The sequence below is a fragment of the Vicia villosa genome, unplaced genomic scaffold (genome assembly GCF_029867415.1).
Source record: "Vicia villosa cultivar HV-30 ecotype Madison, WI unplaced genomic scaffold, Vvil1.0 ctg.000742F_1_1, whole genome shotgun sequence".
NCBI classification, from domain to species: Eukaryota; Viridiplantae; Streptophyta; class Magnoliopsida; order Fabales; family Fabaceae; genus Vicia; species Vicia villosa.
Window position 1 is genome coordinate 234,149 of NW_026705331.1, and position 17,553 is coordinate 251,701.

General features: G+C 34.7%; 2 protein-coding genes across 2 annotated transcripts; one reads left to right on the forward strand and one right to left on the reverse strand.

Moving 5' to 3' along the window:
* Positions 1 to 5,242: 5,242 nt before the first annotated feature.
* Positions 5,243 to 9,087, reverse strand: LOC131630833 (uncharacterized). The gene is made up of 4 exons (XM_058901574.1): positions 8,595 to 9,087; positions 8,154 to 8,390; positions 7,782 to 8,072; positions 5,243 to 5,418 (listed from the first exon to the last, which is right to left on the reverse strand). The coding sequence occupies exons 1-4, from the start codon at positions 9,085 to 9,087 to the stop codon at positions 5,243 to 5,245; spliced, it is 1,197 nt and encodes a 398-aa protein (XP_058757557.1).
* Positions 9,088 to 10,817: 1,730 nt separating this feature from the next.
* On the forward strand, positions 10,818 to 16,406 carry LOC131630813 (zinc finger CCCH domain-containing protein 24-like). Its single transcript, XM_058901557.1, has 14 exons — positions 10,818 to 11,429; positions 11,721 to 11,813; positions 11,902 to 12,162; positions 12,256 to 12,328; positions 12,561 to 12,693; positions 12,768 to 12,921; positions 13,047 to 13,127; positions 13,439 to 13,561; positions 13,917 to 14,084; positions 14,168 to 14,302; positions 14,490 to 14,585; positions 14,776 to 15,057; positions 15,781 to 15,824; positions 15,912 to 16,406. Exons 1-14 carry the CDS (start codon positions 10,905 to 10,907, stop codon positions 16,156 to 16,158), a joined length of 2,415 nt encoding a protein of 804 aa, XP_058757540.1. The 5' UTR covers positions 10,818 to 10,904; the 3' UTR covers positions 16,159 to 16,406.
* The last annotated feature ends 1,147 nt before the right edge of the window (positions 16,407 to 17,553 follow it).

The window sequence follows — 17,553 nt, forward strand, 5'->3', positions numbered from 1 at the left end:
AACAATTAGATACCGTAGGTCGATTCTTAGTCCTTTGGGTTCGATAATCTTTAAAGCTACGCGATAGGACTGTGCACTTGCAGTCATAATCATAGACATACCCACTTTGTCGCGGTCAAGTTTTTGGCGTTGTTGCCGGGGAGTGATTTAGTCGATATCGTAAATAACTATTATGTTGTAGAGACTAAGGCACTTATTTAATTTAATATTTCCCTTTTTGTATGCCAAGTACTCGCTCTTGTAGCGAAGACTTAGTGCTACCAATTCCTGAACCTGAGCGTTCTATTACTATACCACGTCGATTACGATGAACTCGCATTCTTACTCCTATTCCTATTCCCGAACCAGTTGAAGAACCAGTCATGGGTGATCAACCACGTCCTCTCAATTTTTACGCCATTCCTTCACAAGCTGAACCACACAATAGCATTGTTGACCCTGCTATCGAGGCGAATAATTTCGGACTAAAGCCTTCCTTGTTGTCAGCAGTACAACAAAATCAATTTTCCGGTAGTCCCACGGAGGACCCTAATCTACATTTGTCAGTGTTCTTGCAATATGCAGACACTGTAAAAGCTAATAATGTCAGTTCCGAGGCGATCCGCTTACGCCTTTTTCCTTTTTCGCTAAGGGATAAAGCTAGAGCATGCGACCATTTGGCTATATGCAGACCATCCCTAGATCTCCCTTTCACGTTGCTCTTGACACCATCTGTTGGGGTCTTGATGATATCTTTTAGGATTGGGAGCATCATACGGTGTCAGATGAGTATCTGATGATGCCAACATCGAGCAGTTGGCATTGTATGGAGGGATACGCGACATGGTTCTACACAGTGTCACACTTTATCATGACACCAGACACTCTTGAACGTCCACGTAGGCCAATGTATACAGTTGATTGGGCAAGAAACTTTTGACTTATGAGTGGTTGAGAGAGGCGGTCTTGAAGCGTTGACCATCGTAGAAATGATGGTTAGGGAGACATTGAGTGTTGTGGGATATAGGAGGCAGAAGAGGGGTTGGGGGTTAGGATTAGACATACACAGTAGGTTATGCCCTTCTTTTTTGGGGTTAATACGACTTTTCACTTCTGTAATATAGTTCGCTTTACCCCCTGATATTATATATTTTTTAGTTTTTCCCCTTTAATATTTTTTTGTTTGAATTATCACCCTACGCGTGCAATTTAAACACCAAATCTGCGGGGGTGGGGGGGGAGAAATCAAACAAAAAAATATTACAGGGATAAACTTTACACTTAGGGGGAAAAATACATAATATTTTTGTATTTCAAGGGGGTGTTTGAAAAAAAATTTTACAGGGGAAAAGCGATTTTCGCCTATATTACTTGGGTTTTTTTGTATATTTAATCCATTCTATCAAAAAAAGTAAAAAATTCATATCCAAACCATTTTTAAAAATATTTATTATGACGCGATTGGAGATACATCTCGGAAAAATAATTTAAATTTTTTAGAGGTGTGGTTCACCCATAAAAAATAAAGATGTATTAAGAAAGAGAATTTCTTATTAGACCCCCTTGTCTTCTTGGTCACCCGTGTTGAAATTCCTAAAATGCCCCTTTATGGAAATGCATTTTCGAAGTCCACTTTTTATGAAAAAAAGGTAGTTTCGGAGATGCACTTCCGAAAACACCTTTTTTTTTAAAAAAAAAAATTGTTCTTAGGAAGTACATCTCCGAAATAAAGTTATTTTCAAGAAAAAATGTGTTTTCGAAAGTGCATCTCCGAATTCACCCCCCTTGGAAGCATTCAGAAATGTACTTCCGAAATTGTCTCTAATGCAAAAACAATGAAACAAACAAGAATGCTTCGATTTTATTATAGAACATGGAAATTACAAACATCACATAACATAAAATCAAAGTTACATATTGTTAAACACAGGTAGGTTAGGATGAGTCAACATTTTGATAACGTCGGCCCCTAATCTTTGAAGTTTCGCATCCAACTCGATCGGACCCTTCGAAGAAAATCGGTCGAAAGTTGTTCATAAAACTGTTAAATCCTCGTCGTTCTTGACTTCAAATGGGGTGAACACAACGTCTCCCTCGTTGTTAAGCGAAGGCGAACGGTACTCAAGCTTGACAACCTTCCGATTTTCCGGATATTGCAAGAGAGTGTTGAGCGACGTTATCAATTCTGCGAACAGCGTGTTGCGCGAGAAGCGAAATTGGAACGACGTCGGGTAGCCAGTGCTGAAGTAGACAAACGCAAGGTGGGGTAGGTTTGTGTCATTGATGTTTTGTGGCTTGATGTTGATGAAAAGGATTGGAGTTGTATTTATAGACTTATTGGAGTAATAATGACCCAACAAACCTTATCTTGCTTTCAGTGGATGTTTCGAAAATGTACTTCCGAAAACATCCCAAATCTCATCAAATTTCGAAAATACACTTCCGAATTAAGCAGAAACAGACCTGAATTTTAATTGTTGTGTTGTGCAGTGTGTTTTGACAATTAAATACAAATTGAACCAAGCATAAGCATAACATAAACAATGACAACATAAAATATAGGAATATTATATATATATTTATATTGAATCGGTTTGATTTTACATTCTAAACGACAATACATATAAAAAAATGATACGCACCGGTGACTATAAACAAAAACGATCCGGTAAAAACTAAAATTCGCTGAACCAATCGGTGGCGCTTAAATCTAAAACCGGTATGTTCTTCGACCGCTCTCTATTTTCCTCACGCTCTTGCTTCATCAATTCTTCAAACTCCGCCATTCTTTCAACGAAAGGATCCGGCCAAATCTCCGCCTCATTTGTATGATATGCCGTCCATTGACAAGAAGTAGCCGGTATAGGACACCTCGATTTCAAAAATACTTGCACAAAGTGGCGCGATCTTAGATACCCGATACATATGATACGGCTCGACGAATCCAAAGGCGGTCGACTATGAAGTGGAAAAAATGTCTCACATAGTCCAGATCTCGTCAAATCGACACAGACCCGATCGTACGCACTTGTTATGAGATGGCCCATATCGGGGAATGACATCCACTTCGAAACCGGGGCGTGACCGCTTAGTGATGGAACAAGTGAATCATGAAGTTTATCAAAGTTTTCTTGATTTTCATAGAGTCGGCCGTAGATGTCCCTATGCGAAGTCAACTCCGAAATAAGTGACCGTCGAATAAGAATGTGATTTTCTTCTCCTTTTTCGAGTAAACCGGAAACGACCCGATATCCATAATTGTCGTCGGTGCCAACATCAACTATGTTATCAACATATTTATGCATAAAAAGCGACATCTCATCAATGTAGATCATTGGAGATTTTTTGATCGGAGGTGTGCGTGGCGGCTTCGAAATACGGGCTCCTTTGTTAGCACTACACTTAGATTTTGGTGTTGGTGAATCCGGGACTAATGCATCAACATGTTCAAAATAGGAAGGAGATCGTTTGGTTGATGTGTCTTCTTAAGTACTTTTCGGTTTTTTTGGTGCACCTTTGATTTTAACCGGTTGAGATGGCGGTTTGAAATCGGTGGTCTCCGGAAATGCAATTTTTCTCAATTGTTCCTTTATGTCCAATTTCACGGTGTCATCCGCTTTAGCAAACTTATCCATTATCACTTACAACTCGTCGGAGATGGTAATTTTGGATTCATTTTCTTTCGGCGGCTCGAAATCATCAAAACGGAGCTTTTTCCAATGGTTAATTACTTCATTCATGTGTATCGGTGAATTCAACTTCATCTTCTTAGAAAGTATACAAGCACATGGAAGCCCGTAGATTTTTATAATTGTGCACCTGCATTTTGAACTATCCAGCCCCGTTGTCTGCGCGCGCTTGACCTCATGAAAAATAAATTTCAATCCCGAACGGGATATGTTGTAAATCAATTGCGAGAATAGATTTTGGCCCTTAAACCGGTGTTCCATAACCGTATTTCTTCGACCAAACGATGTTTGGATTTCATTGTGTTGATTTTGGAGCATTTGGCTCACGGTGTCCCATCTCCGACACAAATCCCCCTTGCTATCACCCAACCATTTCTTCAATGCCGCATGTGCAGATTTAACTCGGTAGGTTATAGTGCAACCAAGATGTCTTACTCGATCCGTCCAAGCACAAACTACTTTTTCTTTTACTTTGTCAAGGATGGTACTCTCGACGTAATGACCAAAAGTACTAAAAGAAACACACAAAGTCCGAAATTGTACCACTTTTTCGGTGTACAACTCTTCGGAACGTGCATTTAAAATCTCCCTCCATGCGGCCAAAATCTTGTCCACCACAACACTGGCTTTGATGATGTTACCGTTGTCATCCTTTCTTTCTTTCGTACCAACCGCAGATTTGAGCTTACTTCTCACATTGCAAGTTATGTGATACCGGCAAAGTAATGCGGTCGATGTCGGGAAGACGGTATCGATTGCATTTATCAAAGCATTATCTCGGTCTGTAACAATGACACTTGGCATAGTCTTTTGATCGACCAACAAAGACTTACATATTCCCAAAGCCCATGTAAAGTTATCTTCTTTCTCACATTCCAAAAAAGCAAATCCAACCGAAAATGTCTTGTCCGTCGACGTCACACCGACAATCTCGAGAAGTGGAAGCCTATACTTGTTGGTCTTGTACCTCAAATTCATTACAATAACGGTTGGAAATGTGTTGAACAACTTGATACTTTCGGGACAAGTCCAAAATATGTCATGCACCGTAACTTTGTCCTCACACGTTCGGAAGCTTGAAACATATTGGTTATTGCCTAAAAGTTTCAAAAGTTGTTGCATTTCCGACCTCGTACCCATTTTCAAGACTTTAAGATTGTGCCATTCATTGTATACTTGCTTTATATTTGAAACACTATCCGATTTTTTTGCTTCAAATCTGCAAGTATATTTCTCGGCGCCACTTTGATTATCCATAAGTCCGAAATTACATTCTTCTCTTTGCGGGACAACCGACACGCAATTGGATGCCCGTGTAGCTTGGTTTTCAAGGCATGATTATGAAGTCCATAAATGACGCTAAAACGCCACAAATCATCAATCCTACAAGTCACGCGCAACCTAAACGGACACCCACACTTTCTCGATCCCGTGTCTTCGTGTTTTAACACTCGGTTTGTTGGTACATACTTCCCACCTCTCTCGGAATTCAACACGACAAAAGCTTTCCGTTTACTACTTCCATTGTCAGACCTTAATATGACAATGCCAAATTCAAGTTTAGTAGCTTCACTTCAAACCCAATCAAGCAAATGTTCACGACTCGCAAAGCTCATATCATTTATAAATTGTTGTCGAACATCCATCGCAACGATCATGGTTTTAACATCGTTAACCAGGTCTTTATCAACGTTAACCTCTTCTGGAACTTCTAAATCATCGGTGACAATGTTGCTCGGATGCACCATACCTAACATATGCAAAAATATACTAAGGCTGTTAAAACTGTTTTTTTTTAATTTCTGCCAGGGCTTATTTCGGAAGTACATTTCCGAAATTTGTTAGGTGATTTATTTCGGAAATGTACTTCTGAACCAACGCAGATTTCAGCCCACCAGTTCATCAACAATGTAGTGTAATAGGAGATGATTTGAATTAGGGGTGTGCAAAAATACAGTGAATTGGACCATATTACTAAACTGAATTGTATTGCACCACAAAAAAACTGAACCTTTTGAATGGTTAATGAACTGAACCATTTATTTTAAACAGTTCTAATTCAGTTTAAAACTGGTTTAGAACCAATTTTTTTAAAAAATTAGTTTAGTTAAATTGATTAGTTTTTTTTTTTTATGAATAACTTTTAGAACAGATTCATTTTTAAAATTGATTTTAAAAATTTCTTCCTCTTCCTCTGTCTCTCCCCCTTTCTCTTCCACCCTCTCTTTTATTATTATTATTATTATTATTATTATTATTATTATTATTATTATTATTATTATTATTATTATTATTATTATTATTATTATTATTATTATGGTGAATTCTAGGTGAGGGCTCAATTGAGTCCCTCACCGGTGAACCCAATTGTTAACACCATAAGATTAAATGAAAGGTTCGGATTTATTGTAAAATAAATTGAGAACATAAAGAAATTGTCACACACAATAAATTTTCTCTATCTTCTTCTTCCTTTTCTCTCCTCTATTACAACTCCAATTCCAATTCGAGAAGGATTTTAAACATGAAATTAAAAAACTGAACAAACTTTATATCAATAAATGAATTAATTATAACCTCACAAAACTTCGTATAATTGAATTAATTATAACCTCACAATTCCCCTCTTGTATCTTCCCCTTAAAAACGAATTACAGTTCCTGACATATACTGAAAACCATTTATTAATATCAACCACCACAGAAATAAAAATATGTACTTCCCTCTAACAATGAACAATAAATAGCAATAAATAGCCGATGAAGAAATGAAACTCATAGATCTTAAAAGTCAAGCTAACAAAAGATCAAAAAGATGATTTTTACAAAGGGGACAACTTCTCTACCCATCACAAAAAGATGGGTAGTGTACATTTGTTTGTTGTTTTCAGGACATTTTACACTAAGGGTAACCTTACCAAACTTTTTGAGTTGGATAAATAAGAATTCACTTTTTACAAAACCGACAAAACACTAGTCCCTAAGCAAGCAAGAAATGATGGCAACACATACAAACTCATAGATCTAAATTTAAATACTAAACAAATTTAACAAAAAATATTCATTTTATATGTAAATCATGTTTCTGGAAATACCTAAAACAAAATATATCATTAACTGTTCGTTGCATAATTTTGACAAACAGAGTGAAAACTTATTTTAAATACACCGTAACAATTCATTGCAACATATTGTTAAAAGCATGGACATGTTCAGGAAAAAATATGAGATGAGAAAGAAATGAAACTAAAGAAAAACACTTTCGAATCTATCAAACAGAAGATTGTGAAGCAAACTAATTAGACTTTTTAATTGAAGAAGATGAAGGTATTACATTTGAACGAACCAAAAACTACAGAGAAGCTATATGACTATGAAGACATCTATAAGATCCTGATAGTTTAATTTTGAAGAGGAGGTGAAAGATGTTCTAAAATATTGATAGAGTGGATAACATTTTAACAGATTTTTATGATAGTGTGTGATCAAATATACATGTTCTCAATTTAAAATTGACAAATCTTGTCCATTGATATGATCTGACGATATATTTTAAAAGACTCACCCATGAGGTATTTAATAGAGGGTACACCTTAGACTTCACCTATTATTATTATTATTATTTTTTTTTTTTTTGGATCAAAAGAAGTATATATTTCCAAAAACAGGATATTACAAACCGATCACAACGATCCAGGTATCAAAATAACAAGGTGAACTACCTTACAAAAGCGAAAACCAAATCGACAAAGAAACACCAAATTAGATTCTATTGCAATATCTATTCAGTTTCCTGTTGTTGTTAGCTCTCAGCAGAATAGTGTCAATCACTTCATTACTGCGGATCGGACCCCCCGGGTTGGTACGGAAAATAATCTTGTTTCACCATGTCCATATTGCATAAACAACCTCAGATATAGCTAACTTAAGGAGACATTTTTTGTTACCTCTTCCACTCGTCGCATGGCATAACCAAAGTAATTCTGTCTGCCATCCCCCGGTATGTGTACTATATTAATCCAACTGAGTATGTCATGCCAAATTCTCTTTGCGATAACACATTCAAAGAAAAGATGGTTAATCGTCTCATTTAATTCGCAAAAAACACATTTACCGTCATTGATCACACCAAAACGCTGCAGGCGATCTTTGGTTGGAAGCCTCTCCATACAAGTCATCCAGAGATTAAATTTGGCTCTAGGTCTAGCCAAATTCCCATAGAAGAGTTTTCTCCAAGTCACCTTAGGCTTCTCCCCTCGCAGCAGGTTATAAACTTTTCGAGTAATATATTTACCTGTAATACAGAAGTCCTTCCAAATGTCTGTGTGAACAAGGTCATCCCTGTGCTTGAACATAGCTTTCAGGATCCAGGAGCAATGGATGTCAGGATAATAAGTAAGAGGATCTGAATTTTTTATATAATAAGTATGAATCCAGGAGATCCACAACCTGTCCTTTTTTTCACATACATTCCAGAGAAGCTTACCAACCGTTGCTTTATTCCATTCCATGAGAGAGATCAAATTTAACCCACCAGCAGCTATAGGATTACTCAGATGATCCCAGGCAACAGGTGCTTTCCTAGATATGTGTTCTTTACCTGTCCAAAGGAAGCTTCTGCAAATACTATTAATGTGATCAATAACTTTTTTAGGGAGCGGAAAGATCTGCATCCAATAGTTTGCAATAGAGAAAATGACGCTCTTCAGTAATTGGGTTCTCCCTGCATACGATAGAAGTCGTGTGCTCAAATGTCTCAATCTAGTAAGCATTTTCTCAATCAAAGGCTGACATTGGGAAATGGTTAACTTTTTGCTGGCCAAAGGGACGCCAAGGTACTTGAAAGGCATGTTTCCAACAGCAAAGCCGATTTCCTAGTGAATTTGATTAATGGTATCTTCATGAACACCCCCAAAATAAATTCTACTTTTGGGGATACTAATCTGTAATCCCGTAGAAGCAGAGAAACCACGAACTTTATCCATGATCAATTTCACTGATTCCAGATCACCTCTCACAAACATCAGGATATCATCAGCGAAGCACAAATTAATAATCTTTAGCTTTTCACATTTCGGGTGGAAATTGAAGTTTGGTACCCGACATAATCCTTGAAGGATCCGGTGAAAATATTCCATAACAAGCACAAAAAGGAGAGGTGAGATGGGATCTCCTTGTCTAAGACCACGTTTCGCCTTGAGGATCTTAGACGGAGTTCCATTAATAGAGAAGCGATAGGAACCCGTAGTCACACAAGCCATGATCCAATTAACATAAATATGCGGGAAACCAAGTTCTAACATGATGTGGTGGAGTGCTGACCATTCCACCGTGTCGTAAGCTTTTTGAACATCCATTTGCACCATACATCTCGGAGAGATATGTTTTCGACCGTAACCCCGAATAAGTTCTTGCGCCATCATAATATTGTCATGAATAATTCTGCCCGGGACAAAAGCTGATTGGTTTTCGTGGACCACCGAATTTATTATTATTATTATTATTATTATTATTATTATTATTATTATTATTATTATTATTATTATTATTATTATTACTATTATTATTATTACTATTACTATTATTACTATTATTATTATTATTATTATTATTATTATTATTATTATTATTATTATTATTATTATTATTATTATTATTATTATTATTATTATTATTATTATTATTATTATTATTATTATTATTATTATTATTATTATTATTATTATTATTATTATTATTATTATTATTATTATTATTATTATTATTATTATTATTATTATTATTATTATTATTATTATTATTATTATTATTATTATTATTATTATTATTATTATTATTATTATTATTATTATTATTATTATTATTATTATTATTATTATTATTATTATTATTATTATTATTATTATTATTATTATTATTATTATTATTATTATTATTATTATTATTATTATTATTATTATTTTTATTAGAGTTACATGATATATTTATTTTCATTGCATTCCATTGATGTTACAATAAATTATATAAAATTACAGTGAGCGTTAAAGTTACTGTTTAGCTTTGATAATTCACAATACTATATGATACAGGGCATACATTCAGTAAATAAAAGCATTATTCTAATGTATCAAACCTCCTGATTATTCTTAAAACTAAGATTAATATTCTTAAAATTGATTAAATATCATTACATGGGATTGACAACTCGATTTTCATGTAAAATTTGGCAGCCATAACAGTATTAATTGATATTTAACTTTTGTGTTTGCACTAATTTTCGAAATTATGTATATTGAAAATAGAATACTTTTAAATCAAAATAGATTCTATAGAATGAATATAGAATGCCAAATAAAAAGTGTAACTAATAAGCTTGATTAGATTGATTAAATTTGTGTGTCAGAGAGATAAAAAATATAGTTTTAAAATGAACAATTCTGAATTTATAATATAAAATTGATTTATAATAACAAATTGTTTTGAATTGGTTTATAAGTAGAAACTGATTTTAAATCAGATGAAAAATACCAACTAGTTTTAAACTGAACTAAAACTGTTTTAACAATTAATTGGTTTTTTATTAAAATGGTTTTCAAAAACTGAATTGAACCATTAATGTGGTTCATTAATGTAGTTCAATCCAATGCAATTCTTAAATCATGAACACCCCTAATTTGAATGATGTTTACCTCAAATTGTAGCTTTCTATGCTCCCTTTAGTATGATCAATCGTTTTAAACTTGATTTTTAGACGAAAAATTGATTGAGTTTTGGAGAGGGTTTGGGATGAAAATGATGAAATAGTAAAGGAGGGAAAACTGCATATATTGACATCATATTTCGGAAATACACTTCCGAAATAATACCTGAAACGTTTTTTTTGAATTTTCAGTAATTTCGGAGATGCATCTTTGAAAACACCACAAAAAAGTATTTTCGAAAGTGCATTTTCGAATTTTGAAAAAATTAGAAGAAAAAAAAAATTATTTCGGAATCGTATTTCCGAAGTAAGGATATTTTAGGGATTTCGCTGGAGAACATGGGAGGGGTCCGTAAAGAAAATCTCTTATCAAATTCCTTACTAGCAATTAGCAAGTAGCAACCCATGTTAGAAGATGGGCTTACATACGAGGGCTCGTGACATTGGGCTAAACTGCCGAACAATCACGACTGGTCCATTATCATTCCGGTTACCAGTCGAGAGCAGGGCAGTTATCGGAGCAAAACACAGTGAACAATGGCGGCCAGTGGTGAACTATCTCCCTCTAAAATCCTAGACACAACCAACGCTCAGGAGTCCACTATAGAACCGCCTCTAACAACTCCACAAGACACACAAATCAACGAACCAAATGACAACGTCGCACCAACCGAGAAACGGAAGAGAGACGATCCCGACGGCAACACCAACACCGACGACAACCGTTCTCTCCACCCGCTATGGAAAACCAGTCTATGCTCCTACTTCAGAAAACATGCCACCTGCAGCCACGGCGATACCTGCCGATACGCGCACAGCGAGGAGGAGCTCCGGCCTCGACCGGACAGTACATGGGACCCGACGTCTGAGAGAGGTAAGAAGGCATTGAAATCCGTTACCGGCGAGAAAATTGCAGTTAAAGACGGTGTAATGATGACGGAGCTTATCGATGGCGATGGAGGTGATGAAGGTTTTGCATCCAACCAAGCGCTCATCAAGTGTTTGGTGCATTTGCCGATGAAATGGAGCTCTGAGAATTTGAGGAATTTCCTCACTGAGCAGGTAAGCAGGTTTCCAGGTTTCACTTTTTCATAAGATAAAATTGAAATTGCAAAATTGATTTTGACATATGTGATGTTCTTAATCTTAAGTATAATTTATTGTGCATCCAAAGTGGATTCAAACTTGAAGTTAGAGTTTGTATATTTTGCTTCAAATTGAGTTTTGGTTTTGAATTTAATTTTCAATCCACTTTTTCATAAATTTATTCAAACATAAATAATATTACATTCAATTAGTTTAAAATCAAATTGTGTAATGAATCGGTTTGATCTTGTTGTTGAATTTCTCTAGGGTATACCTTTTAAGCACGCGAAGACGAAGAAAGGTATGGCCATTGGTTTCGTTACATTTGAAGATGAAGAACAACTGAAGAGTTCTTGTAAGGTAGTTTTGTTGTGACAATGACTAATATTCCTTATTGATCTTAAAATCGTTGTTTGCAATTGATGATTGATAATTATGTATTTAATAGGATTTAGAAGGGAAACAAATAGGCAACAAAACAATAGAGGTAGCTGATGTTAATCCTCGATCATTTGAGAAGAAAAGTAACTCTAGTGTTCCTTCAAAGGGGGCATTGGATGATGAACCGAATGATGATAGTTTGGTTATTGATGGTTCTGAGTCAAAGAAAAGAAGCTCGCGTGAAGTCGTAACTCCTCTGGCCCATTTGTCTTATGCTGATCAGTTGGAGCAGAAAAAATACTCTCTCATGCAGATTCTCAAAAAGCTTGTTAGTCATAATTGTTTCTATTTTATCATTGTAGTTTTATTTATTTATTCTTGTATATAGGTTTCTTAAATTGAACTCAAATTGTTTTGGCAGCCTAGAAATGCTCGTAAAGCTTGTCCAAATGGTGTTCCAGTTCCTGAATGGATTCTCAAGTCTAGGGAAATAGGTAGCATTTTATATCTGTGAAGTTTCTTCAAATCTATAATAATAATTTAAATTTAAAATGTTCCGGAGTTTAAAAACTTGAGGTGCTAGTTTTGAAATATCTGATTTAGATTTTTCTTCATGATTTCACTCCTTATGTTATTATTTCTGTGTCTGGTTTACTATAAAAAGTACAGTAAAAAATTAAGTGGATTCAATTCTTATTAAGCCACTTCTTTCTCACACTTGTGCAGGTGGTCTTCCATGCAATCTAGAGGGTATTATTGAATCACCAATTGTAAATGGATATCGTAATAAGTGTGAGTTTTCTATTGGATATTCAATGGAAGGCAAAGCAACAGTGGGCTTCAGCCTTGGAAATTTTAGGTATTCTGCACCTTCTCAGTTTGCTGAGTGGTTTGTTTGTAACTTCTTAATTGTATACTAAAATATTTTAATAGGGAAGGTGTAACAGCAGTTGAGGAACCAGTGAACTGCCCAAATATTTCTACCATTGCTTGCAAATATGCTGCTATCTTTCAAGAATTTCTACAGCACACTGAATTACCAGTTTGGAACAGATTTAAAAATTGTGGATTTTGGCGTCAATTGACGGTATACTTATTGGCTTCTATGTTGAAAATTTTGTGGCCATGTTGATTACTATTTTTAGATATGGTTCTTATTTTTTATTTCATTATGTATTTTTAACACTTTCTGAAACTAATTGGTTTTGTAAGGTTCGAGAAGGGAGGTCAAATGGGAATACTATTGATGCTGAAACTTTTGACGGTATTGCAGAGGTCATGCTTATCGTGCAGGTTATTTTTTAGCTTTTTGATGAATGCGCTGGTTATTATACTCTAAAAATAACGTTGGAACTTGGAAACACCCTTTGAGTGAATGGTTAGAGGGGGAGGGTGATAGTTTCTTATACCTATATAAAGGCTCAATCTGATTGTGAACATTTAGAATAAAACTGACATGCCTGATTATGGGAACATTTTAAACTTGTGGTATGGTTTAGATAGGGAGACAAGATCCTGGAATACTTGGAGCTTATGATTTGGGTTTCCCTACATTCTCTTAAATGTCCTTCATCACTTATTCAGGCATTTGTTCTTAATTTTAGGTCTCTACTGCAAGTTTTGATAATGTACAAGTAGCTGCTGAATTTAAGAGGCTTGCTCAGGCATTTGTTACAGGAGCTACCTCTCATTGTCCAACTTTACCCCTTACAGCTCTGATTGTTCAGGTAGCAGCCTGTCAAATTTAAGTTTCTTTTGTCATAGATTGTTTGTTAAGTATCAATTTTGCATACTCATGCATATTCATCTAATATAAATTAGAGCAATCCAATGATGTTACTCTTCCAGTGTTTGTTACTCTAAAAACATGGCCATAATATTAAGTTATTTTTTATTTGAGAAAAAAACATTAAGTTACCATCTATATCAAATATCTGAAGTGTTAGATTTGATAGTTTCATTCTTAAATTTGGACAGATCTAAAGTGTTAGTTATTGGTTGTTGTTTTTCAATTTTGACCGCATGTTATGGTGTAACTTCATTTTTGGATTTACTTCCAATGGAAATTGGTCTTACTTGTAGGATCACCAAGGAATATCCAATGTAGCACCATCTGATGCACCGCTGCATTCACTTCCCATAGCAGCGGGTGATCCTGAGAGAGATGAAAGCATTAGTGCTGCAGATGTTAGAATTCATGATTATATCAGCAATCTCCGATTCTCCATATCTCCAACCTCATTTTTTCAGGTTGGAATGAAAATTGTTGTTTCATACTGGTTTCAACAGCATTTATTTTCCCAGAATATGAAGTTTTGAGTGTTCTGCTATAGGTGAACACACTTGCTGCCGAGAAGTTGTACTCCCTTGCTGGAGATTGGGCATGCTTAGGTCCTGATACATTGCTATTTGATATATGCTGTGGGACAGGAGCAATTGGCCTGACATTAGCACATCGTGTTGGAATGGTAATAATCACCATATAAGCTTCTTTATTCTTGCCTTAAAAAAGCTTCTTTTTTCTTTTTAGCTTGTAGATCTTTAGAAAATTTATTGTTCAATATGCCCCTTTGGAGGTATTATATGATGAAATGATACATTTGCATTGTTTTGTTTGGATTTGCTCAAAATAAGATTTTTCTTGGGTTCTTCCAGGTTATTGGAATTGAAATGAATGGTGCTGCTGTATCTGATGCTCATAAGAATGCTGAGAATAATGGCATAAAAAACTGTAGATTTATCTGTTCAAAGGTGAGATCAGCCATCTTGATTTTTCAAATGCATGTTGAATTATTTTAATGGTTTATGTCCAGAAATAAGGCTTGAATTTATAGTTAGTACCACATTGACAGTTTTTTCTCACAAAGATTTTCAAACTGTTTTAATTGTTTTGTTGTATTAATGTTATAACTCTTGCATGCTTGCTTATATGTGGAAACAGGCAGAGCAAGTTATGGGATCTCTGTTAAAGGAATACCTTAATGTGCCCAAGGAACAAGTTGATGATCCTAATACCTGTGGAACTGTTAATGACATTCCTGAAGACAGTGCCTGCCCAGAGCCCGAAAATGGTAATCAGGCATCCCATTCTGAAAATAACAATTCAGAAGTTGAAAATGAGGTTCCGAAGGAAAGCACTTCTGAAAATGGGAAGACTTCAACACAACAATTTAAAAATGTTGTTGCTATTGTTGATCCTCCCCGAGCTGGACTTCATCCAACTGTAAGAATTACAGTTACACTTTAGTTTCTTCATTTTATTTGTATTAGTGATTACTAACATAACTCTAGTAGCACACATTGTCCAAAATATGATAGTTTCCATGCATTATTCTTTTGTTCTGTCTAGTTGTCTACCATTTTTGTAGGACATAGAGACTTAGGTCTTAGCAAGCAGTTTTATTTGCCCTTACAGTACAATCTATATCAGGTTTCGGTCAGAGTAGTTGAAATTTAAATATCGCCTTTACCTATAATTGTGTTGGTTCCCAACACCTCCACTGCCCCTAGAACCAAAGAAAAAAAATTTTAGGTCCCTGCTTTTGCTTAAAGTTGCAGTATGTAATACTGTGATTCCTTGTGCTATTCCACAATTCCTATAGATTATCATTTATAGTGACTTTCTTTGCATACGCGTTGGTCTAACATGTCTTTTATTGCAATATTTCTCATGTTCTATTTGATTGCAGATTTCTACATTACAGTTTTCTATATTGTAGGGTAGATTTTTCAAGGATTAAATTCACATACAATGTCAATAAAAAATGTTTGACTTCAATCATAACTACTTTTAAAGTCACACATGTGATTGAGTGTGATTTGTTGAAACCGTAATTTTTTTACACTGATAATGTATCAAAATTAAGTTACTAAATTATTATTTTTTGTACGTGTTATGCTTTCTCTCAAAAACTGAATTTCTGACTTTTGATTTGTGGGATTACAGGTGATAAAAGCTTTAAGAACCCATACACGTCTGCGAAGACTCGTGTTAGTTCTTGTTCTGAACTATGCTATACACTTATTTGACTTATTTTCGTTTTTATTGGAAATCTAATTTTGGACATTTTAATGCAGTTATATATCATGTAATCCAGAAAGTTTGGTGGCAAATGCTATTGAGCTCTGTACGCCATCCCCCACAGAAATCGAAAGAGGAAATAAAGACAACAGAGGATGGAGAAGGATGAGTAGTGCTGGTCTAGCTAGGCATAGGGCAAAATCCATGCCCATTTCAGAGGCCTTCAAACCCATAAAAGCCATGGCCGTTGATCTTTTTCCACATACTCCACATTGTGAATTGGTTATGCTTCTTGAAAGGTAGGTTGTAGTGGAGTTTAGGCTGAGGTCTATTTTATTTGCTAGGCTCTCTAATTCAATTGTCCAACAAAATTTTGGCTGTGTTACAAGCTGGACGAATGTATGTTAGTTAGTGCTTATGTATTTTGATGCTGTGCTCTTTAAATTATGCTCGAGCATGATCCTCAATATTCAGCTGCCGTATAATTTCCTTCCTGCTGTATGTAGCATGAAGCTTGATTACTGCTTTGAAACATATTTGGGGTTACTGTAGTTTGCAGACATATCATTTCTATTTTTTTATGATACCGGATGGCGAAAATTCATTGTATATACTGAGCAACAGAAATTCGATGCAAAATGAAATGGGGAGAACCCTTCTTTTTTTTAGAAAAAATATTTGGCTAAAAATGAAAATGTTTCATGAGCCATTTTTATGACTTAATCGATTAATCCTATGAGGTAGATTAAGTTTAATCGATTAGGAGCTTTCAAAATACGGAAACCCTAACTCAAAATAAAAAAACATGGATAAATCAATTAATTTTTTTAATTAATTAAGAGGTCATTTATCTTTATCTAATTGACTGGACCAAGTCCTTACTCGATTAGACGGTGTAAACACTTTCTCAATTGATTAGAAATACTTCTTAATTAATATGGTATAAGTCTTGATGTGTTTTAAAGATGTTTTATGAAATAAGAAAGGATTTTGAAAAATATTTTTAAGTATGTGATTGCCTCAATACTTCAACACTATCTTAGACGGTGTAAACACTTTCTCAATTGATTAGAAATACTTCTTAATTAATATGGTATAAGTCTTAATGTGTTTTAAAGATGTTTTATGAAATAAGAAAGGATTTTGAAAAATATTTCTAAGTATGTGATTGCCTTAATACTTCAACACTATCTTAGTCATATTTTAACTTATCACTCTTAAGACCAAAAGCGCAAGATCATACGAGTTTTCACACTTACAATTTTAGATCTTCAAATTGTCTTGCTTGATACAATGATGACTTCCCACTTCAATTAAAACTTGAATCTTTTAACTGATGAGGTTTGAGATATCTTCTTAATCATATGCTATCATCAGAAACTTTTTCTTGACAGTTGAAATCAACTCCCCTATCACAAAGAACGCTTAACATCAAAAAGCAATTTGACTTATTGAGTTGTTATCTTCAAAACTAATTCATCAATTGTCGTTGTCAAAATCAATGACAATCATATTTACAAGCACATAGATCCACAATATAAATGTTATATAAGTGTCAAATACCGACGCGTGTCAGACATCATAATACACATAGATCCACAATATGTTTAACTACCAAGAGACATCACAGAAATCTCAAAATTATCTTGATTCGAATTCTGAATAAAATAGTGTTTTAGTTTTTCAATTAGAAAGATA